The sequence below is a fragment of the Erinaceus europaeus genome, chromosome 23, assembly GCF_950295315.1.
Source record: "Erinaceus europaeus chromosome 23, mEriEur2.1, whole genome shotgun sequence".
Taxonomy (NCBI): Eukaryota; Metazoa; Chordata; class Mammalia; order Eulipotyphla; family Erinaceidae; genus Erinaceus; species Erinaceus europaeus.
The window spans coordinates 9,379,736-9,406,415 of NC_080184.1; the positions used below are offsets into that span (position 1 = coordinate 9,379,736).

Consider the following 26,680-nt stretch of genomic DNA (forward strand, 5'->3'; position numbering starts at 1 on the left):
CCTTGGGATATATCCCCAGGAGAGTAATTGCAAAATCATAGGGTAGGTTCATTTCTAGCCTTCTGAGAGTTCTCCAGACTGCTTCCTACCAGCAGTGAAGGAGGGTTCATTTGCCCCCCTAACTACTCCAGCATTTGTTGCTGCTACCTTTTCTGATGTATAACATTCCCCCAGGAGTGAAGTAGTAACTCATTTTTGTCTTTATTTGCATTTCTCTGACAATCAAAGACTGAGCATTTTTTTCATGTTTGTTGGCCTTTTGCGTTTATTCTATGATAAAAGTTCTGTTAATATCTGGGCATAAGGAATTCTCACTTTGATTAGTAGCATGCAACTGTAGAATATGTTGTCTTTTTCACAGATCACATTAATCAATGTAATATTCCTATTGAAGGTGCCATCTGTCCTGGGGCATCAGTGAGATAATATTTCTGTTTATCATCAGTGTAGGTGCCCCATAATCTTTATTTAGAGTTGCATGAGAAATGGATAAATCTATCAATTCTATCAGTTTTAGCTCCCTCATTTCCTTTTTAAAAAAATTTTTTATTATGTTTATTTATTTATTTATTGGATAGAGGCACCCTGATATCCAGAGGGAAGAGGGTGGTAGAGAAAGAGAGACACCTGCAGTCCTGCTTCACTACTTAAAAAGTTTTTCCTGTTACGCATGTACAAACTATTGTATTTACTGTCGAATGCAAAACATTAATTCCCCAATAAAGAAATTAAAAGAAAAGTTTTCCTCCTGCAGATGGGGACTGGGGACTCGAACCCTGGTTCTTGCATATTGTTACATGTGCACTCAACCAGGTGTGCCACCACCTGGCCCCACTCCCTTGTTTCTTTATTGGTTTTCTGCCTGGATGATCTGTCAAGTTGAGAGTAGGGTGTTGAAATTCCCTGCTATATTCCCTGTGTTCCTGTTAATATATTGCTGTAGCTCTTTTAATGTCATTATTGTAAACATTTACAGTGTTCTGGAATGATTATAGTGATATGATTATTTATAGGAGACCTTTCAGAACTTCTTTCAGGGCATGATTAGTGGTATTTGATCCCTTCAACTGTTGCTTGTGAGAGAAGGCTTTTATTCCACCATCTATTCTAAATGACAGTCTAGTAGGATACAGTAGTCTTGATTAAAGCCTTTCTCACTGAGTGTTGGTACTATTAACTTCATGAACATCTATATGAATATAGTGATTTATTTTAAAGAATTGCTGTTAATGGTCATCTTTCTATATCATTAAAATAAATAAAATTTAAATGATAAAAATTATTACTTTTTTTACCACCAAGATTATAACTGAGACTTGCTGCCTGTACAATAATTACACAAGAACAAGTGGACGTTTATGGTACATGCAGTTCTGGGGAATTGATTCACAGTCTCATGCTTGAGTCATATGCTGTATTCACTGTACCACTTGCTAGTCCATAATCTGCAAAAATAGTAATTTTGCAGACCAAATTACCAAAGATATGTTTGAATATCACAAAACCACAGCTTCCAGTAAAAACAGTCTAGATATTCAGTCTGCTTTTGATATAAATCATTTTCACATACATATACTGTATATGTTGTAGGATGCAATATCTTGTGAAGATGTAACTGTGAACTTTAGTCAAGAGGAATGGGCACTGCTAAATCCTTCAGAGAAGAAACTCTACAAAGATGTGATGTGGGAAATATTCCATAACCTTGTCTTAATAGGTATGAATAATAATCTTTCACTTGCTAGTTAGTAGCCAATTTCTCTTTTTGTCCACCAGTGTTCTCTTATGTGAAATGTGGAAAATGAGGACTGTTAAGCTAGAAGGGGCATGCCTTTGACTAACAATGGGTCAATAATTTAAATATTTCTGTGCCAATTTACATTTTAGGAAAATTGCAGGAAGATTCTTTCATTGAACAACAGCAAGACCATGAAGGGAGTAAACAAAGGTGAGAGTGGGGCCAGGCGGTGGTGCACCTTAACACACTACAGTGCTGAAGGATCTCGGTTCAAACTCCTGGTCCCCAGCTGTAGTAGGAAAGCTTCACAAGTGGTGAAACAGGGCTGCTGTTGTCTCTATTCCTCTCTATGCTGCCCTCCCTTCTCAATTTCTGTCTCTATTCAATAATAAATAAATTTAAAATATAATAATCGATTAAAAGACAGTTAAGAGTCACGTGCACTTTAAAAAATACCAAGAAAGCTACTATGGTTTGAATTTTTTTCTTCCAGTGGGGGTAGATGGCATAAAGGTTATGCAAAGAGACACTCATGCCTGAGACTCTGAAGTCCCAGATTCAGTCCTCTGCATCACAATAAGCCAGAGATAAGCAGTGCTCTGGTAAGGAAAAAGAAATCTTCCTATTGACTTCATTAATACTTGGTGCCTATGGTTTCCCTGTGTTAATATTTTATTATTTTTATTTTCCCAAATGTAGTATGAGTATCAGAATAGGAAAGTCAGAGAAAGAGACTATATCACTGCTCTACCACCTGTGAAACTTCCACTGTGTTTGGTAATGATTTTTTTCCAGTATAGTAAAAATGTCTAGGTATTTTTTTCCTCAAGGCATGAGAGTTTCTTTGTATAGCCATTATATTATATACCCCTGCCCTTACTTTTCTTTTTCCAAATTTATTATGAGTGTCAGAATATGGGATAATCAGAGAGAAAGAAACCATAAGCTCTCCTCTAACACATGTAAAGCTTCCACTGTGTTGGGTAATGATTTTTTCCAGTATATTAAAAATATCTATCATTTTTATGATTACTTATTTTTAATAAATGTCTACACTTGATATTGTTCTATATCATTTTTATTGCCTCCAGGGTTATTGCTGGGGCTCAGTGTTGGCAATAAGAATTCACAATTCTTTTTTTGTTTTGCCTCCATTATTGTTGGGGCTTGCTGCCTGCACTATGACTCCACTGGTCCTGGTGACCATTTTTCCCATTTTTGTTGTCCTTTTTGTTACTTCTATTGTTGTTGGATAGGAAAGAGAAGAATTGAGAGAGTAAGGGAATATAGGGGGATAGAAAGATAGACACCTGCATACCTGAGTCACTGCTTGTGAAGTGCCCCCCAAAGCAGGTAGAGAGCCAGGAGCTCAAACCAGGACCCTTACACCAGTACTTGTGCTTTGCACCATGTGTGATTAACCCACTGTGCCATTCTTGGTGGCCATTTTTATTTTTTGTTTTCTTTCTATTTTTTATTAGATAGGAAAGAATTAAATTGAGAAACCATGGGGACATAGAGAGAAGAGGTATTTATACCTATTTATAGGTATTTATACCTATTCCTATAAACCTGATTCACCACTTGTGAAATGGGCATCCTGCAGATGGGGGCTTGAAACCAGGTCTTTGTGTTTGGTAATATGTTTACTTAATTGGATGTGCCACCACCTCCCTCCTATGTATACCATTTCCCCCTAATAACATTAACTTAATTTTATTACAAATACATAATTAGTAATGTCTCATTTTATATTTTTATAGAAATATAGAAGATAAGATATCTGAGAAGAAGGAAGGAAGTCGATATAGAGAGAACCCTCATGAAAGTGAAATCTGTCACAAGAAATTCACTTGTTCCAGTTATCTTCTAACATATGAAAGAATTCAAAGCAGGGAGAATCCCTGTATGTGTAAACTATGTCATAAAGAATTCATTCAATCCAGTAAAGTTTGGACAAATGAGAGATTTCAAAGTGGAGACAATTTCTATGAATGTGAACAGCAATGTAGTAAAACATTCAGTCAGTCTAGTTCTCTACAGATGCATGAAAGAACTTACATTGGAGAGAAACCCTATGAATGTAAAACATGTAGTAAAACATTCATTCAATCCAGTCATCTTCAGATACATGAAAAGACTCACAGTGGTGAGAAACCCTACAAATGTAAACAATGTAGTAAAACATTCAGTAATTCAAGCTCTCTTCGGAGACATCAGAGAACTCACAGGGAAGAGAAATCCTGTAGGTGTGAACAGTGTGGGAAAACATTCAGTGGTTCCAGTTATCTCCGGGTACATGAAAGAACTCACAGTGGAGAGAGACCCTATGAATGTAAACAATGTAGTAAAGCTTTTGGCTATCCTTTTGCTCTTCAGATACATGAAAGAACTCACAGTGGAGAGAAACCCTATGAATGTAAGCAATGTAGTAAAACATTCAGTAGTTCAGGTTCTCTTCTTAGACATGAAAGAACTCACAGTGGAGAGAAACCCTACGAATGTAAACAGTGTAGTAAAACCTTCATTACTTCCAGTCATCTTAGGGTACATGAAAGAACTCACAGTGGAGAGAAACCCTATGGGTGTAAACAATGTAGTAAAACCTTCATTACATCAGGTCATCTTAGGGTACATGAAAGAACTCACAGTGGAGAGAGACCCTATGAATGTAAACAATGTAGTAAAGCCTTTGGCTATTCTTTTGCTCTTCAGATACATGAAAGAACACACAGTGGAGAGAAACCCTACAAATGTAAACAGTGTAGTAAAACATTCATTTGTTCCAGTCATCTTCGGAGCCATGAAAGAACTCACAGTGGGGAGAAACCCTATGAATGTAAACAATGTAGGAAAACATTCAGTCAGTACAGTTCTCTTCAGACACATGAAAGAACTCACAGTGGAGAGAAACCCTATGAATGTAAACAATGCAGTAAAACATTCAGTAGTTTAGGCTCTCTTCGGAAACATGAAAGAATTCATAGTGGAGAGAAACCCTATGAATGTAAACAATGTAGGAAAACCTTCATTACATCTGGTCATCTTCGGGTACATGAAAGAACTCACAGTGGAGAGAAACCCTATGAATATAAACAGTGTAGTAAAACATTCAGTTCTAGTTCCCTCTGGGCACATGAAATAGCTCTCAGTGGAGAGAAACCCTATGAATATAAACAGTGTAGTGAAAACTTCATTACATCAGGTCATCTTTGGGTACATGAAAGTGCTCACAGTGGAGAGAGACCCTGTGAATGTAAACAATGTAGTAAAGCTTTTGGCTATCCTTTTGCTCTTCAGATTCATGAAAGAACTCACAGAGAGAAACCAATGAATGTAAACAATGTAGTAAAGCATTCATTTGTTCCAGTATTCTTTGGAGCCATAAAATAACAGTGGGAAGAAACCCTACAAATGTAAACAATGTAGTAATACATACAGCTACTACAGTTCTCTTCATTTGTTTCATTTCTCTTTGGAAACATGAAAGAATTCACAGTGGAGAGAAACCCTATTAATGTAAACAATATAGTAAAGCCTTCGACTATCTTTTTACTATTCGGATAAATGAAAGAACTCACAGTAGAGAGAAACCCTATGAATGTAAACAATGTAGTGAAACATCCATTTCTTTCAGTCATCTTCATAGCCTAGAAGGAACTCACAGTAGAGAGAAGTCATATGGATGTAAACAAAGTCATAAAACATTGTCAAGCCAGTCATCTTTGGACACAGGAAAGAACACACAGTTGTATGAAACCTTATAAAAGTCAACAATATAATAAAATATTCAATTGAACTCATTGTTTTCAGACAGATAAAATAACTTATGTAAGAGAGGAATTGTGTGAATGTAAATTATTGTTCTTTTACCATAGCACTGTTCAGCTCTGTCTTATTTTGGTGTGGGAGATTGAACCTGGGACTTTGGAGCCTCAGGCATGAGAATCTCTTTGCATGAGAATTAGATGCTATCTACCCCGCCCTGAATGTAAATTATGTAGTTAAGTATTCACTAATTTCTCTACCCTTTAGAGAAATAAAAGTTCAAGGTATAAAGGCATAAAAGTAAAATGTTCATTAAATCCTGTAGTTATTCCAGAAATCCTTAGATACATAACAGAACTTGCATTGTAGAAAGTCCTTGTAAATAGGGAGTCAGGCAATAGCGCAGTGGGTTAAGTACACATGGTGCAAAGTGCAAGGACTGGTGTAAGGATCCTGGTTCAAACCCCCAGCTCCCCACCTGCAGGGGAGTTGCTTCACAGGCAGTGAAGCAGGTCTGCAGGTGTCTATCTTTTTCTCCCCCTCTCTGTCTTCTCTCTCCATGTATCTCTGTCCTATCTAACAACGATGACACCAATGACAACAATAATAAATAAATATATTTTTTAAAGTCCTTGTAAATGTGTTGCACAGCATTTTTCCTTTTCTCATAGAGGACATGAAAAATAAATAAAGAAAGAAAACTTAAGGTCCTTGCAATATTGCACCTGGTTAAGCAACCAAGTTACAGTGCATAATAACCTATGATTGGGAGTCGGGCTGTAGCGCAGCGGGTTAAGCGCAGGTGGCGCAAAGCACAAGGACCGGCATAAGGATCCCGGTTCGAACCCCGGCTCCCCACCTGCAGGAGAGTCGCTTCACAGGTGGTGAAGCAGGTCTGCAGGTGTCTATCTTTCTCTCCTCCTCTCTGTCTTCCCCTCCTCTCTCCATTTCTCTCTGTCCTATCCAACAACGACAACAACAATAATAACTACAACAATAAAACAACAAGGGCAACAAAAGGGAATAAATAAAAATATAAAAAAAATAAATAAAAAAAATAACCTATGATTAAGACATTGGTCCCCACCTGCTGGGGGAAAGCTTTATGAGTGGTGAAACAGTACTGCATGTGTCTGGCTGTCTATATTCAATAGGAAATAAAGATAGTAAAAAAATCTAAACAAAAATGAAATGATTAAATAACAATGAAATGTTTTTTTTATTGTAAGTAATATTATAAGGATCCGTAATAAGAAGAGTTGCATCCTGAGAGCTGTGTCTGTAGCTAGTGATGGATGTACGATTAACAGTAAGAGGGCACAGCTTTTATCTCTAGCACTGCATATATCTGAGTGATGTTCTATTCTTTCTGTGATGTTTATGGATGGAAACTAGTTTTAAATGGCAATAGATCATAGCACCATAACAAACATATGAAATCATTACTGTGAAAAAAAAAATATATATATATATGGTTAAAAGGAATGTGAGATGGTTTCAATTCTTCAGTTCCAATGCATGGAAAAGCACACTGGACATGGAAATCTCATTAATGTGAATGATTAAATATCTTCAAATAAGTATCCATTTCTACCCATAAGAATAGACTTGGCACCACTCAGCCATCATCACATTATTATTTTAATCATACTATCCTTAAGTTCCCAAAGGCTTTGATTGAGAAGTATTTCATTAGAGTAAATCTGTATTCACATGATTACTCTTTAGCAGATTTGAATTCACATTACTAGTTGTGTGGACTCATCTGTGTGACAGAAAGCACAGACACTCCTGTTGAAGACACCACAGGTGACTGCTAGTATAGACTCTGCCTTCCTACAGCCCTGCAACCTCTTAAAGGAACTGGAATGTATTGCACCAAAGTAAAACTCTGGGGTGGGTGGGAGGGGAGGGTTCAGGTCATGTAATATGATGGCAGAGGACCTTGTGGGGATTATATTATGTGGAAAACTGAGAAATGTTATGCATGTACAAACTATTGTATTTACTGTCAACTGTAAAACATTAATCCCCTAATAAAGGGAAAAAAAGGAATTGGAATGGAGGCTCATCTGCAATGTGTGCATAAGTACATCCAGAAAAATTATTTGAATTTTAGCACATTTAATCTTTTGACTTTCTTTTTTAAAGAGTAACACCTCACTACATTAAATAATGAGATGAGAGGGGCCAGGTAGTAGCACAATGAGTTAAGCAAACATGGCACGAAGCCCAAGGACCAGCATAAGGATCAGGGTTCAAGCCCCCAACTCCCCACCTGTGGGGAGTGTAGCTTCGCAGGTGGTGAAGCAGGTCTGGTGGTGTCTGTCTTTCCCTCCTCTGTCTTCCCCTCAATTCCTCTCTACCCTACCCAACAACGACAGCAATAACAACAATAATCATAACAAGGGCAACAAAAGGGAAAAAAATAACCTCCAGGAGCAGTGGATTTGTGGTGCAAACACTGAGCCCTAGCAATAACCCTGGGGGCAAAACACAAACAAAAAAATATTTGAAAAAGGTGAGATGAGTTTGTGGTAAAGACTTTTGGGATAATTTGAAATAGAATATTATTATAAATATTAACTTTTTGGGAGTTGTATTTATTTCCTAAACTTTCCTCAGCAGCATTGGTGTCACAAATATCATCTTATAGACAATTTCTGATAGAGGGGGCAAAGCTTGTCCAAGGTCAATTAGAAAGAGATACATCTATGGTAACACTACCCTGAACATGCTCAATAATGTCTGATTTTGGAAGCTAATCAAGGTCAGACCTAGATTAGTACTTGAATGGGAGAATGCACAAACACATACACATAGTGGTGCACTGGGAAGAGCTTTGGACATAAATTATAAGTACCTGAGTTTGGTACCAAGCATTCAAAAGTAAAGCTGGGTTTATATTTCTTTTTAATAAAGATAATATTTCATGATTTTTTTAGAATTTTAATTGAGCAGAGATAATACATAACCTAAGTATTATAATTACCAGCTATCAGATAAACAGTTTATTCTATTAACAATTCAGTGCTTCAGTGAACATTGACAACAACATTGGGGATTCCAGAAAGATAGTGTTGACAGACATGGTAGATCTAGACCTCTAATAGATCCCTCTCTCTATTCTCACTGGTCGTCTCCCATCAGGAACAACATAATAGACCCCTTTATGGGCCCCTATAGGACCTTGCCCTCAATGTGGATCAATAATGGTAGGGAATGTTCCATTCTCTGAAGGGAGGTTGGACAACATACTCTACCTACTACTCAAGAAAGATGGTTCCCAAAATTAGTGCAGCCTAGAATATTCCTAGCTTTGTCCACAGAATGTGAGCACAGACCTACAGGTATACAGAGGTTACATAGGTTACTGTGCTGAATATGGGCTCGAGATCAAACTGGTGGGGTTAACAGTTAACAAAATTTATATACTTTTCCCATATTCAGGAGCTACTCTTCTTTCCTGATCCAGCTTTTTAGTCCTTTTTCAAACTATGACATCATCTCCCCAGACAATAACACAGGTCCACCTGCATATTAGATGTCAGGCTCAGGCAAAAACTAGTAAAGCCATGGGTCCTGTGGAATATACCTAAAGCAGAACTACTAGCTTTATTTAAAACGTAGACCCCAAATCTTTATCTGCAATATTCTTGCCTTTAGGTTCCAAAGAACTTTTCTCTTTATGTGCTCTTGTGGGAAAACTCAGTTATAAAAAGTGCTCTGTATGTGTAGCTTCACTATTTGTTCATATGAAGAGTTGTGAATCTCTGTTGTGTAGATAGTAGTCCTATTTCAGTTATATTCCAAAGATCTCATGACTATACTATTTTTTTTCCTGGTTGTATTTTATTTCTTTAAATACTTTGGTAAACATAAAAACTTCCATATCTGGGCAGTAGTGCACCAGGTTAGCATACTTATTATCAAGTGTAAGGATCTGTGTTTAAGGTCCCCACCTCCCACCTGCAGGGGGTCTACTTCATGAGTGGTGAAGCAGGTCTATAGGTGTGTCTGTCTATATATATCTATCCATCCTCTCTCAATTTCTGTCCTAATAAAAATATAAAAAATGGCTGCCAGGAGTAGTAAATTCTGCTAGTGTTTTTCTCTAAATATTTGATAGTGTCTGGTCTAATATCAAAGTCCTTGATCCACTTGGAATTTACTTTTGTGCTTGGTGAAATATAGTGATTCAGTTTCATTCTTCTGCATGTTTCAACACTTTTTTTCCCAACACCATTTATTGAAGAGATTCCCATTCTCCCATTCAATAGTCTGGGGACCTTTGTCAAAGATTAGATGTCCATAGGTGTGGGGCTTAGTTCTGGGTTCTCAATTCTATTCCACTGGCCAATGTTCCAGTACCAAGCAGTTTTGATCACAATAGCCCTAAAATACAATCTGAGATCTGGGAGTGTGATGCCTCCAGTTCTGTTATTTCATCTCAATTGTTTTGGCAATTATAGATATTTTCTGGTTCCAGATAAGCATTTGTAGCTTTTGTTCTATTCTCTAGGAGTGGTGAATTCATAATATTATCATCAAGCCTCAGTAATAACCTTGATGGCACAAACAACAAAAAACCCTTCCAAGTTCAACCATTTTGTAACACAATATCATCTTTGCATTACAGGGAAATATTCCACAGCATATATTACCCTTAACATTTTCATTCAGTCATATCAATGAATATTCGTGATGCTTCTATTCTTGGTTATTGCAAATAATGCAGCTATGAACATAGGGGTGCATATGTCCCTGCTCAGGAGTTGTCTAACTATCCTTTTTCCCACAAGCAGGGCTTTCCAGCATCTACCCTGTGTCTCATTCTAGATTAACACACCTAGCCTGAACTGTACTCATTCATTTATTAAACCTGACACTCTCTGGCACTTGAAATGAAGCTTTTACAAAATGTGAAAGTGGATTTTTCATAGAAAAAAAAAAAACATGGACTAAGAATTTGGAGGAGTCTTGCATACAAGGTGCAATGCAGTGTTAAGTTGCCTTTTGTGGACCTGAGGGATGATATCCAAATATCTTTACAGAGTATTGTCGTTTTTGGCCGGGCTGGCTTCGCCGGCGGGAGACAGAGACGACCAGGGACTCATGGCTGAGCTGAGAACGCAGTTCAATCTTTATTCATGAGCGGGGATGCAGTCCAAAAAACTAATCTAATCTAATCACAACCCAGTTCTGTCCTCCATCTCTCTCCTCCAGCGGCAGAGTCAGGAACCAAGGAAATATGTATGATAGTGGGTGGGGAGAAGAAAGAATCGCGAACCAGAGATGACTAAACCAAATGTTCCAGAGGTAGGGGGAGGGAGACCAAACCAATATCCCGGAGGCAGGGGGTGCCCAGCCAACAGTGGATGTGCAAACAGAACACATAACAAGCAACACAAGTGAACCCATTGTGATGATAAAATCAGAAGGCTTCACAAGCAGAATCCAGAAGCATACCAACAGAGTATCAAATATGCAAGTCAGTTCACTGGCTGCAGCTCAGATGCAGAAAAAGACATCCATGCTTTAAGGTTATGGGTCCTATCCAAGGACTCCTGTGCCTCAGGCAGCTATGGACTCTCAGGATCCCTTTTGTACAGTAGGGAAACATCTTTGGAAAAAAACAAACACAGGCCTAGTGTGGGAAATGTAGTGTTTCCAGAAATGGAGAAAGAGTGTGGAACCTGGCACACCTCTATTTACCATGAGCTATAGATTCAGAGCTGCTGACAGGATGATGTTGAATAAAGAGACCAGAGAGCCTCATGTCTCAGGAAGCCTTTCTGCCCCTTGTGGGATAATTTGAAATGCCTTGCATATATGACCCCTGAAAACCATTATAAAGGCAAGTTTAGGCAGTGCCTTATAATTTTTACTTATTTTTAAAAAATTATTTATTCCCTTTTGTTGCCCTTGTTGTTTTATTGTTGTAGTTATTATTGTTGGGTAGGACAGAGAGAAATGGAGAGAGGAGGGGAAGACAGAGATGGGGAGAGAAAGATAGACACCTGCAGACCTGCCTCACCACTTAGGAAGTGACTCCCCTACAGGTGGGGAGCTGGGGGCTTGAACCGCCTTATCATTTTTAATAAGAGCAACAGTCAGCTCTTGCTTCAGGTGGAGGTAGAGGGAAGAGGGGAAGAGGACAGAAGCTGGGAGTTCATCACTGAGCCTCAGGAGTGTTTGCATTAGGCAGGCTTCCCAAACCTACAGTGTCCTACTTATCTGACCAACTGTGGTGGATGTGTTTTGTTTAAAATCTCCTAGATATTTTGCCTCTGTTTTATTTTTATGATCAGGATACAGAGAGAAAAAGAGAGATCAGAGCACAGCTCAGCTCATGGGGATGCCTGGGATTGACATAATGATTTTGGACCCTCAGGCAGCAAATTTGTTTGCATAAACATCATGTTTTCTCTCACAGTACTATAATGATTTTTAAATACCCCACTTCTTCTGGTTGTCTTAAATGAGAAACATTTATTTCCAGGACTCCTGAGCCTGGAAAGTCTGTCAAAATGCTTGATGCTGAAGAAGACCTTGCCTGCTACTTTACCCTTCTAGGGCAAGGTGGATGACAATCATCAAACAGCAGTCAAAGAAAGGGGAAAAAAAAAAAAAAGCTTACTCTCGGACCTTCATGAGAAAAATATCACTTTTCATGCATAATCTCAGTGAATCTGAGTTTCTCCCACACACACAAACTGTTCTTTTTTTTCTTTCTATTTACTTTTATTTTATTAGTGATTTAATATTGGTTTACAAAAATTATGAGAGTGACCCAGGAGGTGGCACAGTGGATTAGCATGGATTAGGAAGCATAGGGTCCTGAGTTCAATCCTCAGCGCACATGTACCAGACTGATACCTTGTTATTTCTCTCTTCTAACATTATTATGAACAAATAAGTAAGTCTTTAAAAATTTTGAGATAGCAGGGGTATAATTATTTAATTTTTTTGCCTCTGGGGTTAATGCTGGGGCTCAATGTCTACACCATGAATCCACTCCTCCTTGGAGGCCATTTTTTCCATTTTGTTGACCTTGTTGTTATTGGTATAGCTGTTGTTGTAGTCGGATATGACAGAAATTGAGAGAGGAGGGGAGAAAGATAGACACCTGTAGCTCTGCTTCACCACTTGTGAGGTAAGCCCCCTGCTGTTGGGGAGCCAGGAGCTCAAACCAGGATCCTTGCACAAGTCCTTATGCTTTGTGCCATGTGCACTTAACCTGATGTGGTACTGAGCAGGGTTGGTTATAATTTGATACATGAGTTTTTTAGTTGGCAGGCTTAGCAGTGTTAACTTACTTAATTATTAAACATTTTCTAGAAAGTAAAGAGGCACAAATAATTAAAGATGAGAGAGAAAATAAAATATGAACCCTATAAAATAATATTTTATTGCATAGCTGCAGTGAATTTTGAAATAAAGTTTGAAAAAAATAAAAGATTGAAAATTTAGACCCATATCTATAAAATAATTTGAAAGTGTTGACTTAAAAATAGAGAATCCCAGGAGTCGGGAGGTAGCGCAGTGGGTTAAGCATACGTGGCACAAAGCGCAAAAACTGGCATGAGGATCCTGGTTCAAGCCCCCAGCTCTCCACCTACAGGGGGGTCGATTCACAGGTGGTGAAGCAGGTCTGCAGGTATCTATCTTTCTCTCCCTCTCTTTGTCTTCCTCTCCTCTCTCCATTTCTCTCCTATACAACAATGATGATATCAATAACAACAACAACAATAAAAACAACAGGGGCAACAAAAAGGAAATAAATAAAATATCAAACCAAAATAATGGAGAATCCCAAAACTGTGAGACCATGTGGAAATACGATATGGAATGTGGTCTTTTTACCCACTGTGTTCATCATAATCAACTTAAATCGCCTTACCTGAGAAAAGGGAAGGCTAGGAAATAACAGATCACAAGAACACAGCCTGAATAGCAGATTTCCAAATTTGATCATTGGTATGAATAATAGCTAGAGTGAAAGAATACTGTTGTCTATCATCTATATGGAAGTGAACAACTATGAGAGCATCATGTCTGTACCTGGGTGGTGATGCAAGTGCAAGGTCTCCACAGGCAGTGGCGGAGATCAAGACCAGTGAAGCAGTATTGCATCTATCTCCTCTCTCCTCTCCCCTCTCAATTTTTTTCTATGCTAACAAATAAAAGAAAGGCTGGAGAAGGAGGAGGAAGAAGAGGAGAAATCTGGGAGTCGGACAGTAGTGCAGCGGGTTGGGCGCACGTGGGGCAAAGCACAAGGATCAGAGTAAGGACACCAGTTGGAGCCTCCGGCTCCCCACCTGCAGGGGAGTCGCTTCACTGGCGGTGAAGTAGGTCTGCAGGTGTCTTTCTTTCTCTCCCCCTCTCTGTCTTCCCCTCCTCTCTCTACCTCTCTCTGTCCTATTCAACAGCAAATGACACCAGCAACAACAATAATAACCACAACAAGGCTACAACAACAAGGGCAACAAAAGGGGGAAAAAATGGCCTCCAGGATCAGTGGATTCATGGTGCAGGCACTGAGCCCCAGAAATAACCCTGGAGGCAAAAAATATATATTAGAAAAAAAGAGGAGAAATCATCCTGTAGGTTTAAGTTCTACCTCCTTCATTGCTAAGAATTGAAGATATTAGGTATTCCTTGCACAACAAGATGCCCTTTTGAAGAGATTTTCCCTTTATATATGTACTTATCTCTTGCAAAAGGAAGAGTTATTCCAGCTTGAACCTGAGACTTTGGAGCCTCAGGTATGAGTCTCTTTGCATAACCATTAGACTATATGCCCCACCCTCTCCTACAACATCAAAGAAACACAATTCCTTGAGAGAATGTGGTGGGAGGGAGATACTCACCTGTTAGATTCTAGGTTAAAACCTGACACTACATGGAGGCACCATGGACAACACCTGAAGCAATTCGTAGATGGTGGAGTTTCATTCCTCCTAAACACCCCTCCCCCTACTAACACTATAAGGAAGAGCTGAGTATTAGATAAAAAGTTGAGACCTCACACATGCAAGACTTGCTCTCCAGTAGACCAGCAGCCCACAGATTGACTTGCATATGTAAGACTCTAGAGATGATATTTGCATGTTAGGAAAGTGCATTCTGGTAAGTGTCCACATGAGGGCGGCTTCTTTATGTGAAATTCCAAATTTTCAACCGCTACTTCTTGCTCTCTGCTGGAAGCCCTTACCCCACCCTCTACAGGTAATAACTTGAGACTCTTAGTAACCCAAAATATATTTTGTCCTTTGGGACAAAATAATTGGATCAAAGATAGTTGTGTACAGATATAAAAGACAGTTGCTTTATGTCAATGTAGAAACTGAAACACAGAAAACTGGATGAAAAAGAAAAGTAAAAACAGTGTTCTGGGAGGTGGTACAGTGGATAAAGCATCGGACTCTCAAGCATGAGGTCCTGAGTTCAATCCCCGGCATCACATGTACCAGGGTGATGCTTGGTTCTTTCTCTCTCCTCCTATGTTTCTCATTAATAAATAAATAAAATCTTTTAAAAAATGTTTAAAAAAAAAAAAGAAAAAACAGGACAGGAAAGATAGCATAATCATTATACAATCAGACTTTTATGCCTAAGGCTCCAAAGTCCTAGGTTCAATCCCCCACACTACCTTAAACCAGAACTGAGCAGTGCTCTGGTGTTTCTCTCTGTGTCTCTCTGCATCTCTCTCAAAAATAAATAAAATAAAATAAAATAAAAACAGACCACAGTAGGAAAGAAACAACTTCCTCTAAGACTGTGGGAACTATGGTGGTTATCCTTGGATAAAGGCTTGCATAGAATATTGGTGGTGGGTGTGCTGTGTAATTATACAAATTTGGGCAGTTTGTGTGTGTATGAGTTTGTGTGTTGCCTTGTGTATTGTCTTTATGTTTCTTTTTTAAAAGATTTTATTTATTTATTAATGGGAAACATAGGTGGAAATAGAAATAGCCAGACATCACATTGGTACATGTGCTGCCAGGGATTGAACTCAGGACCTAATGCTTGAGAGTCTGATGCTTTATCCACTGCACCACCTCCCGGACCACTGTCTTTCTGTTTATAATCACTTATATTTGTAATAAATAGTACAGTTTTTTAAAAAAAATTTTATTTATAAAAAGGAAACATTGACAAAATCATAGGATAAGAGGGGTACATCTCCACACAGTTCCCACCACCAGACCTCTAGATTCCATCCCCTCCCCTGATAGCTTTTCTATTCTTTAACCCTCTGGGAGTATGGACCCAAAATCATTGTGGGATGCAGAAGGTGGAAGGTCTGTCTTCTGTAATTGCTTCCCCGCTGAACATGGCTGTTGACAGGTCAATCCATACTCCCAGCCTGTCTCTCTCTTTCCCTAGTGGGGAAGGGCTCTGGGGAATCAGAGATCCAGGACACATTAGTGGGGTTGTCTATCCAGAGAAGTCTGGTCGGCATCATGCTAGCATCTGTAACCTGGTGGCTGAAAAGAGAGTTAACATACAAAGCCAAACAAATTGTTGACCAATCATAGACCTAAAGGCTGGAATAGTGCAGATGAAGAATTGGGAGGTCCTCCATTTTGTAGATAGCTAGTAGGCATATTTTAGTTAAATTCCAAAGGGCCTGTGGCTATACTAGCTTTTTTTTTTGCACCTGAGCCTGAAATCTGATATGCCAGTGGATCCAAGTTATTGTCTGGGGAGATAATGTCATGGCTGGAAAAGGGACAGAAAGCTGGATCAGGGAAGAGAGTAGCTCCCTAATATGGGAAAGGGAGGGATATAAATATTGTTGACTGAAATAGCAGGTTTTAAGACTGAAAGAGGGAATAGGTAGATAGCATAATGGTTATGCAAATAGACTCTTATGCCTGAGGCTCCAGTCCCCTGCACCACCATATGGCAGAGCTGAGCAGTGCTCTGGTTAAATAAATAAATAAATAAATAAATATTGAACAAAGACTGAAAGATACAGGTTATACTTCCACTTAGAACCCACTACCATATAGTTCTATGTCTTTTTTTTATCATATGATTCTATGTCTTTTTTTTTTATTTTACCCTTTAGTTGCCCTTGTTGTTCTTCACTGTTTTTGTAGTTATTATTGTTGTTGTTATTGATGACATCATTGTTAGATAGGACAGAGAAATGGAGAGATGGGAAGACAGAGAAGGATCCTGGTTCGAGCCCCCGCCTCCCCACCTGCAGGGGAGTTGCTTCACAGGCAGTGAAGCAAGTCTGCAGGTGTCTATCTTTCTCCCTCTCTGTCTTCCCCTCCTCTCTCCATTTCTCTCTGTTCTATCCAACAACAATGACATCAATAACAACAATAGTAACTACAGCAATAAAACAACAAGAGCAACAAAAGGGAATAAATAAATACTGAAAAAAACATGAATATAGATTTTAAAAAAGAGAAGTTCCATATCCACATGCAGTTCACTCAGAGCACCTAGCTCTATGTCCATATTCATATGGTGCTGATGTAGATGTGGCTCAGTACATAAACTGTTGTCAAGAAATTACCATACCTTTCCACTAGGAAAAAAAATCAAGATTCTTCTTATATTTGAATAATTAATTGAATCAAAAACAAAAACAAAACCAGAGTCCCTTCAACTCTACATAGGCATGGACCTGCGGCTTTAGGTCTCAGGAAGGCAAAGCTCTGATTTGATGATGTCAGAAAGCTGAACACTGAGGAGATTAGGAATGTGAGAGACAGGAGAGAAAGGAATGGACACTTTTAAGTAGGGAAAGGCCCCACCGTGCACAGAAGATGGGTCAGGAGCAAAGCAGAGACTCTCATCAGGATGTAACCCAATTAGGATTTGAAATTGGCCAATGGGAGGTAGGAAGGGACACTCCCTATGTGTGGATAAAGCACTGGAACTCTCTCTCCAGAGCAGTGATGAAAGACACTGAGGGGCATCAAATCTTCTGTGCTGGATCCAGATGAGGAGTTCCAGCAATCCTGCACAGGCCACACCTGGACAGAGCCTCATAGGACACAAGTAGCACAAGTGAGCAGGATAATGATGTTGTCCATGTGGGGATAGGAGTCCTGAGATCAGGCCTTCCTGCCTGCACCTCTTTCCTCATCTCCACCTGGAGGGTCTGTGGGCAGAGAAGCAGGGTATGGCCATGGAGGAAGGTTTGTAGAAAGGTCACATTATGTCTACGGCCATACCACCCTGAACACACCCGATCTCGTCTGATCTCGGAAGAAAGGTCACATTATAGGTAGAGTTATGTAAATATGTTCATGAAGAGAAAGGAACGCAGAGACCAGGTATACTGAATGTGGGGTCTGGTTATCAAAGAGGGAGGATTTGTGCTGGGGCATAACAGGGTAGAATTCAGAAAATCTTCGTTAACTCTTCACCAAAAAGAGTTATCTGTGGACAAGTTAACAACTCTTCTGCATGCTTGCAAATAACATTTTTATTATTAATTTATTCATTTTTAATATTTTATTTATTTTATTATTTTTTGAACCAGGACAATGCTCAGCTCTGGTATATGGTGGTGCAGGGAATTGAACTTGGTACTTGCCTCAGGCATGCAGCCTCTTGGCATAACCATTATTCTATTTACTACTGCCCATTTTATCTGTCTTCAAAAATACAGAGAGAAAGTGAAAGACAAGAGCACTGATCAGCTCCTGCATATAATGGTGTTAGGACCAGAGCCTGAGTTAACATACAAAGCCAAACAAATTGTTGAGCAATTATAGACCTAAAGGCTGGAATGGTGTAGATGAAGAGTTTGGGGGTCTTCCTCTTTTTTAAATTTTTAAAAAATATTTATGTATTTATTCCCTTTTGTTGCCCTTGTTGTTTTACTGTTGTAGTTATTACTGTTGTTGTTATTAATGTCGTCATTGTTGGATAGGACAGAGAGAAATGGAGAGAGAAGGGGAAGACAGAGGGGGGAGAGAAAGATAGACACCTGCAGACGTGCTTTACTCCCTGTGAAGTGATTCTCCTGCATGTGGGGAGCCAGGGGCTCAAACTGAGATTCTTAACGCCAGTTCTTGTGCTTTGCGCCACCTGCACTTAACCTGCTGTGCTACTGCCTGACTCCCTGTCCTCCATTTTGCAGATAGCTAGTTGGCTTATTGTAGTTATATTCCAAAGAACCTGTGGCTATACTAGTTTTTTGTTTGTTTGTTTGTTTTTTCTTTTTCTTTTTCCCTTGAGCCTGAAATCTGATATGCAAGTGGATCCAAGTTATTGTCTGGGGAGATGATGTCATGGCCCTAATTGGGGAGTCCCGAGATTCCCAAATAGACATGATGGGCCTAGACCTCAAATAAATCCCTCTCTCCATTGTTTAAAGGACATAAAGGGACAGAAAGCTGGATCAGGGAAGAGAGTAGCTCCCTAATATGGGAAAGTGATATAAATATTGTGGACTATAAACCCCATCGATTTGATTTTTTCTGGGGCTCATATTCAGCTTAGGAGCCTATGTGACCTCTGTATCCCTGTAGATCTGAGCTTAAATTCTGTGGGCATGAGTAGGAACATTCCAAGTTGCCCCAATATTGACCCATCTTCCTCAGGTGTAACATAGAGTATGTTGTCTATCCTCCCTTCGGAGTATAGAACATTCTCTACCGTTATTGATCCAAGTTGAGGGCAAGGTCCTATGGGGGGGGGCACATAGGGGTTGTTGTTCCTGATAGAAATGACCGGTAACAATGGAGAGAGGGATTTATTTGAGGTCTAGGCCCATCATGTCTATTTAGGAATCTCAGGACTCCCCGAATAGGGCCCCAGTTGATGGGGTGGCCTGATAGTGACTGAAAAGTCACCATTAAAGTATGCCAGTCTCTTGCCCTTATCTTAAGATTAGGCCATCTTCCCCAGAACCCCCCCCCCCACTGACTCCCCCTGAACTACCACTCCTCCCATAACAGTTATGCCTGCCCCTCTGGAGGGACAGAGGGCAGTGGAGGGGTAGGGTGGAGGGATGGGGAGGGGGAAGGGGCAACGTTTACAGAGCACAGCCCTGCAGCCCAGGATTAGTCCCATAGTATCAGGCTCACCCCCTTTCGCTGGTGGGCTGGGGAGCATGACAGGCAGGGCCACCATGCTGGGACTGAGGAGGTCAGAGAAAACATCTAGGGCACCAAAAGTGACTCCATTTTGGACACCCTCCGCCATATTATGTATGACCTCAGCCCCACCCTGAGTTACTAGAAAAACCACAAAAAGTTCCACCCTGAACCCAACCAATCAAAGACGAGCAGAAAAGTCCCCAAATATTGAGAAAGGAGAACAGCCATTGACCCAAAACCAACTGCTCCTTGTTCTGCATAAACATCCTCACCTGTAACCACCCTGTGTTAATTATAAAAAGCTGAGGTGAAAAATGTTTGGGGTCGCAAGACTTCCCCTGTGTGGAGGCTCTTGGGACCCAAGCTTAAGCTTGTTAATAAAGGCTCTTGTACTTACATGTGACTCTGGTCTTCCTTGTGTGTGATTGGGACCGAACCTATGAGCATAACATTTGGGGGCTCGACCGAGATCCCCATTTCACTGAAGGAATGCCAACCTCACTGAGCCTTCAGGACAGGTCAAACTTCAGATATATATATTCCTGTTCATATCCTTATCTGTCGCAAGAGACTCCTTGGAGTCGAAGGCAGACGCACTGGGTGGCTCAGGGTCCAGGGTCATGGGAGATGTCCCAGGCCCTGCTGTAGGGGACTGAATCTCCCTTGCAAATTTTGAAGGGGAGAGTGGGTCGCACCCACTAAATGGCAAAAGGCCATCCTCCCAACTGTTGGTTTTCTTTCAGAGTGTTGGCAGCTGGGCCGCTGGAGTTTTCTTTGTGTGTGTTGTCTCTGTAGTCATTATCAGTCTTGTCTTTCTTGAGTTCAAAATCATGGGTAAAAAAAAAAAATCATGGGTCAGGCTACTTCGACTCCTCTGACTATGGTCCTGGATCATTTCAAAGAATTCAAATATAGGGCACATAATTTGAGTCTAGGGGTAAAACAGGAACGGATGATCACTATTGTCGAAGTGAGTGGCCAACCTTCTCTACTGGTTGGCTCCCAGAAATAACCCGGGACCTGCCTACTATCTATACCACTAACGACATCATCTTCAGACACCCAGGACACCTGGACCAGATCTCTTATATCCTCACTTGGCAGGATATGGTAGAGAACCCTCTTGGCTAAAACATTTTCTTCCTCCAAAAGGTTCGTGACCCGCTGTTCTTGCTTTAAAGGATTCTCATCGTAACCTACTGCCCCCTCCGAGTCCCCTCTTACTGAACAGTGTTCTGGTTTCCCTCTGTATATATCTTTCTACATTTAAAAATATCTGGTTTGTTTCAAGACACTGGCAGAGGTTTATTCTTGATAAATTAATTTGGTACATGTGCTTCTGGTCTGATAAAAGATTTAATGTTTGGCATATCTTCAGTGAGCAAAATTAATTATTCAGTCTAAAACTGTTATTTTAAAAAAATGAAAAAGTAAAAGGTTATCTTGAACATTTAACCTATGAGGTTTATTTTAGCATTTTAAGTTGCCATATCAGAGTTTTAAAAGTATAAAATCTAGTAAAGTTTTATATCCACCCTTACTCATATCCACTCCTAGAGTTTTATGTAAGAAATAATATACAAGGGGTCGGGTGGTGGTGCACCTGGTTGAACGCACATGTTATAGTGTACAAGGAACCAGGTTCGAGCCCCCACTCCCCACCTGCAGGGGGAAGCTTCACAAGTGGTGAAGCAATACTTCAGGTGTGTCTCTCTGTCTCTCACCCTCTCTACCCCTCCAATCTCAATTTCTGACTGTTTCTGTCCAATAAATAAATAATAAAATAAAATAAATACGGTTCGAACCCTGGCTCCCCACCTGCAGAGGAGTCGCTTCACAGGCGGTGAAGCAGGTCTGCAGGTGTCTATCTTCCTCTCCTCCTCTCTGTCTTCCCCTCCTCTCTCCATTTCTCTCTGTCCTATCCAACAACGACAACAACAATAATAACTACAACAACAACAAGGGCAACAAAAGGGAATAAATAAATAAAATAAATATTTTTTAAAAAGGGAATAAAATAAAATAAATAAAAGAAAAAAGAAACAATATACAGCTAAATATAAAAGTGTGAACAAATAATTGAATAAACTTATAATAAATTTATAATAAATAAATTAGAAAGATCCTAACAGTAAATTAAGTTCTAATATTGTGCTTAAACTGCTTAAACAGTTTTAAAATCATACTAAAGAGATAATAATAATTTTATTGTTAAAAAGGCCTTCCAAAATGATATAAAGATATTTAAGTCAGTTCTAATCATTGTGTTATCAATTATAGTAAACCCTTAACTTGGTACAAGTTTTTTATTCCCCCTGGACTTGTGTATGTCTTGCTGGTCACAAGTGAATGACTACAGCTGTGAAGAACCCATAAGAGGTTCCCCTATATATAGTCCAATTTTAGCTTATGTGACTTAACAATATATTCTTATGTTTTGCTCATGGGTGAGAACTGACTCCTAAGGTCACTCATCTCCCTAGTTGTTTGTCTTTTATTTCTTCTCTGTAGGCTATGGGATCCTGAGGGCTTCTAACTATAAGTAGGCTTCTTAACTAAACAAGAGATAATGCAGGGTGTGGCAGAGATACTCCGGTGGTTATGCAAAGAGACTTTCACAGCCCCACAGCTATGCCACCGAGGTATTGGTCTTCTCCTGGTTAGATCTCTATTCCCTGGTGTCCCTCCCTGCTGCTGCTCCAGACTTTGAGGGCAGTAGCAATGGAGACCCACAGTTGCACTTGGTGAGTCTCCAGGGGAGTCCTCTCCTCCCTTCAGCTGTCCCCTTGTTGGTGGAACAGACTGGAGGGGGTGTCTCAACTGATAGACGATCAGACTGTTAGCAGCCACTTAGTCTCTCCCTAGGCTCCTCTCTGTCACCAGCCACGTGTGTCTGCACTCACCAGTGATTTGGTGGGTTCCTGTAGTTGTTCTAGTCCTGTCTTGTTTTAGTCCCAGGCGGTCTCCTTTGGTATTCCTAGATGATCTGGGAGAGGAGAGGAGAGGAGAGAAACAGATCCACTGCTGCTCATAGCCCTGCCTCTGGAAGTCCCCAATTGTTTGTTTTTTAAAAAATACTTATTTATTCCCTTTTGTTGCCCTTGCAGTTTTATTGTTGTAGTCATTATTGATGTCATTGTTGTTGGAGAGGACAGAGATAAATGGAGAGATGTTGTTGTGTGCGGGCCACGGAGAAGAGAGGGGGGGGGTCTGGAGCGAAGAGGAAACACAAATCTTTATTTGCGCTGGCACCTAAGAGTTGGGTGCTAGAGAGGCAGGTTGGGCCACGTGGAGGTAGCGAAAATGGCTGCCTCACTCAGTAACCTTTCCTGCATCTGAACACCGGAGTGAAGCGCTGGCAAGAGAGCAAGGTGCGGAAGAAGAAGGGCTTTTATAGGAGTAGCTTTCGCTAGAATGGGAGAGGGGAGGAGTAACCAAAGCACTCCAAATATCACGGGGATATAGACAATGCCCTGAGGGCACAACATGGCTGAACAGGCACTCCGAGAATGTCCCAACTCTCGTGGGAACTAGCAGTAGCCTGAGGGGACAACATGGCAGATGTGACTGCATCGGCACAATTTCCCAGCAGAGAGAGGAGGGGAAGACAGAGAGGGGGAGAGAAAGATAGACACCTGCAGACCTGCTTCACCACTTGTGAAGCGACACCCCTGCAGGTGGGGAGGCGGGGGCTCAAACCAGGATCCTTAAGCTGGTCCTTGTGCTTTGCACCACATGCACTTAACCCACTATGCTACAGCCGAACTCCCATATCCCTAGTTTTTATAAAAGAAATAAAGGGGGAATATTCCTCCAACATACAATTGGCTATAGCCTTAACAAAAATTCAAAATTTCAAAATAGCCCCACCAATATGGGTCAAATGAAAGACCCCCTAAGTGGCTTATGGAAAGGGACAGACCCCCTCCTAAACACGGGAAGAGGGTTTGATTGTGTTTTTCCATGGGACCAACCAAAACCTCTGTGGATACCAGCTCAAAACACCAGATCACCTCCCTCACCAAAGAGACCTTCTGGAACCACCATACACTAGACCTGCTGACAGCTGAGAAAGATGAAACATGCATCTTCCTGCAGGAGGAGTGCTGTTTTTACGTGAATGAATCTGAACTGGTTGAAGAAAATATACAGACTCTGACTAAACTGAGTGATGACCTTCACAGCCCCTACACCCTCGGGTCTTTCTCTTCATGGCTGCAAGGCCCATTAACCACCTGGATTCTCCCCCTTGTGGGACCCCTGATTTTGATTTGTTTGTTCTTTCTCCTTGTCCCCTTCCTACTTAAGTTCATCCAGCATCACATTCATGATATGACTAGAGTAACTGTTAATCAGGCTCTCGTTCATCCCACAAGCCTTTACCCAGTGACCCCCAGAAACCCTATTTTAACCCCAAGCTCTAAATATTTTTTTAAGTTTTTTTTAACAATTTTATTTATTTATTCCCTTGGTTTCCCTTGATTCTTTTTATTATTGTAGTTATTATTGTTGTTATTGATGTCATTGTTGGGTAGGACAGAGAGAAATGGAGAGAAGAGGGGAAGACAGAGAGGGAGGGAGAAAGATAGACACCTGCAGACCTGCTTCACCTAATTGAAGCGACTCTCCTGCAGGTGGGGAGCCAGGGGCTTGAACTGGGATCCTTACACCAGTCCTTGCACTTTGCGCTGCCTATGCTTAACCCACCATGCTACTGCCCGACTCCCAAATATTTCTATCATATCTACCCATTAGGGAACAGAGTTCACACAGGATATTGTGACACACACACACACACACACACACATATATATATATATATATATATATATATATATATATATATATATATATCCTGGATCAGGTGAATGAGGTAAACAGTTAATTTTATTCATAGATTTTTTTTTTCAAGAATGGGAACTATTCTTTGCCCTAATCCAACTTGCTAGCCCTTTTCTCTACTCTAACACCATCTTATCGGACAATATATTTGTCTAACTCCATTTTGGCTATAAACCCAAGCAATTAAAAAAAATGTGATAGTCATGGGCCCCTAGGAACATCTCTAGTATGGACTTCCTACCTTCTTTCCACCCAAGACCACTATTCTCATCAGCTCTAATAATAATAGTTGCTTTCTATCTATAATGTCGGGAGAACTCCTGTAGCTTGCAACTGAGGGATTGGGGACTCAGAACTCTACTGGCTGGAACAGTGCAGAGTTCTCCTACTGTTCTCTGGTAACTTGTAAATCAATATTAAATCTACACAAACATTGTGTAAAAGAAATCTAAATTTTTCAGTGCCACAGAAGGGTTACTAATTGAAGCAAGAACCAAACTTGAGGGGAATATGAGACTGTACCCATGTGACCAACAAAATCACAAAACTCACTATTTTTACAATGAATAATAGGAGTTGGGGGTGGGTAGAGTAAAATAAATATAAAGCGAAAGAGAAATTTGATTTGTGAACATTGAGTCAGTCTTCTTGAGTTAACTAAGTAGATTTCTTTGAATTAGAATAGACTCCATGGAAGTCCCTGTAGTTCTTGACATTGTGCTCTATAGATGGGTGAACCTAATGAATGTTCTGGAGGTGAAGATGACTCAGTATTTGTACAATGGGACACTAAGTTTGAAAATCATGAGGAGGGAACAGGTTTCTTCTTGCATGTTTAATGAAGAAGAAGCCCTGAGTGGAGGAGGGCCACATAGTATTTACAGGCTAAAACTACGGAATACCTACCAGGGACCAACAGGCGTGTTGACAAAAAATTCAGAGGTGGGGAACAGGATGGAAACAAAAAGGGGAGTGTCAAGAAATCACACTTTGCAAACAATGAACTCAAAGGTTTGTTTTTTTTTACATAAAAATGTTATTTATTTATTTATTCATGAGAAAGATAGGAGGAGGGAGAAAGAGTCAGACATCACTCTGGTCCACGTGCTACCCAGAGATCAAACTCAGGACCTCATGCTTGAGAGTCTGCTGCCTTTATCCACTGCACCACATCCTGGACCACTCAGAAGGCTTTTTAAATAGGTTTTCTCTTAGGTAGGAAAGCAAGGAGCTGGAAGGGTGTACAGGGGCTCTGTATTTATATTATAGTCATGACCATTGATGAAGAAGAAGGTTCTACAGCAAAATAGGGGCTCACTCTCTCTGTAAAGGAATCAGTGATTGCGCATAAGGGACACATCTTAGAGATATCATAAAACCAAATCTCTCCTTGATCATAGTCCAGGAAAATGCCAATGATCATTTTCTTTCTGTCTGAGTTGAACTGAGTCCCGACAGGCTGTTGGCTTTTCCAGCAGTCATTCCTTGAGGCCTGTAGTCCCAGCGCCTGCCTGGGGAAAGATTCTTTACTAACACCTAAGGAGAATGCACCTGGACCTCTGATTTCTACCATCCAAAAATGCCTGCCAGCTTCAAACCCCTCACAGCTCAAGACAGCTGTGTGAGAGGAAAATTCCTTAGGGCTCAGAGTGGTGTTGGAGACCATCATTTCACGGTCAAACAGAGCTCTCTTTCTATCTTTACTTATGATGAGGTTGCAATGAGCAGTCTTAGGATCTAGTGTCAAAGCCACCTGAAACTTGCTCACATTATGGAGACCAAGATAATATAAAGGAAAACTGAGGGTCTTCCCCTGGAAGGTGTAGGAAAAGGCCTCTGGGGCCTTCAGCTCTCTATATCTGCTCTGCAGCTGCTGGAGGCTTCTCACCTTCAGCAGGAGACCTAGGTCTGTCTGCACAGACATCTTGGTGAGATCAATCAGCAGACTCTTGAGTGAGGAGCTATAGGCTGACATCTGGTCTCTGCTTTCAGTTATCTTTTGAGAAACATTTGTCATTATTTCTTGTAGCTCAGTGTTACAGATACGGTGATTTTCTCTGAAGAAAAGTTTATAGTGTTCAAACATCTCACATACTATTATTCTTTGACTTTTCAGTTCCTCCCTCACTTTGTATCTTTGTTTCATCTGAATTTCCAGCCCATTTACAGCATCTTCCAGCTGCTGCCTCAGGGTCTGCAGGTGGGATTTGAGTTTCTTCCTGTGTTGAGCAGCAGCCTCCTGAGTGGGGATGAG

At 40.4% G+C, this 26,680-nt stretch overlaps 1 protein-coding gene across 4 annotated transcripts in view; it reads left to right on the plus strand.

Moving 5' to 3' along the window:
* LOC103125131 (zinc finger protein 709-like) overlaps positions 1 to 26,680 on the plus strand; it is a 209,802-nt gene that overhangs the window by 39,655 nt on the left and 143,467 nt on the right. For 3 of the 4 annotated variants that reach the window (XM_060181647.1, XM_060181648.1, XM_060181646.1), the window contains 2 exons: positions 1,591 to 1,717; positions 1,888 to 1,948. In XM_060181647.1, the coding sequence (XP_060037630.1) occupies positions 1,591 to 1,717; positions 1,888 to 1,948 (188 nt within the window). Of the gene's footprint in view, positions 1 to 1,590; positions 1,718 to 1,887; positions 1,949 to 3,501; positions 5,616 to 26,680 lie in introns of those variants that run through there. The other variant, XM_060181651.1, reaches the window with a different exon arrangement.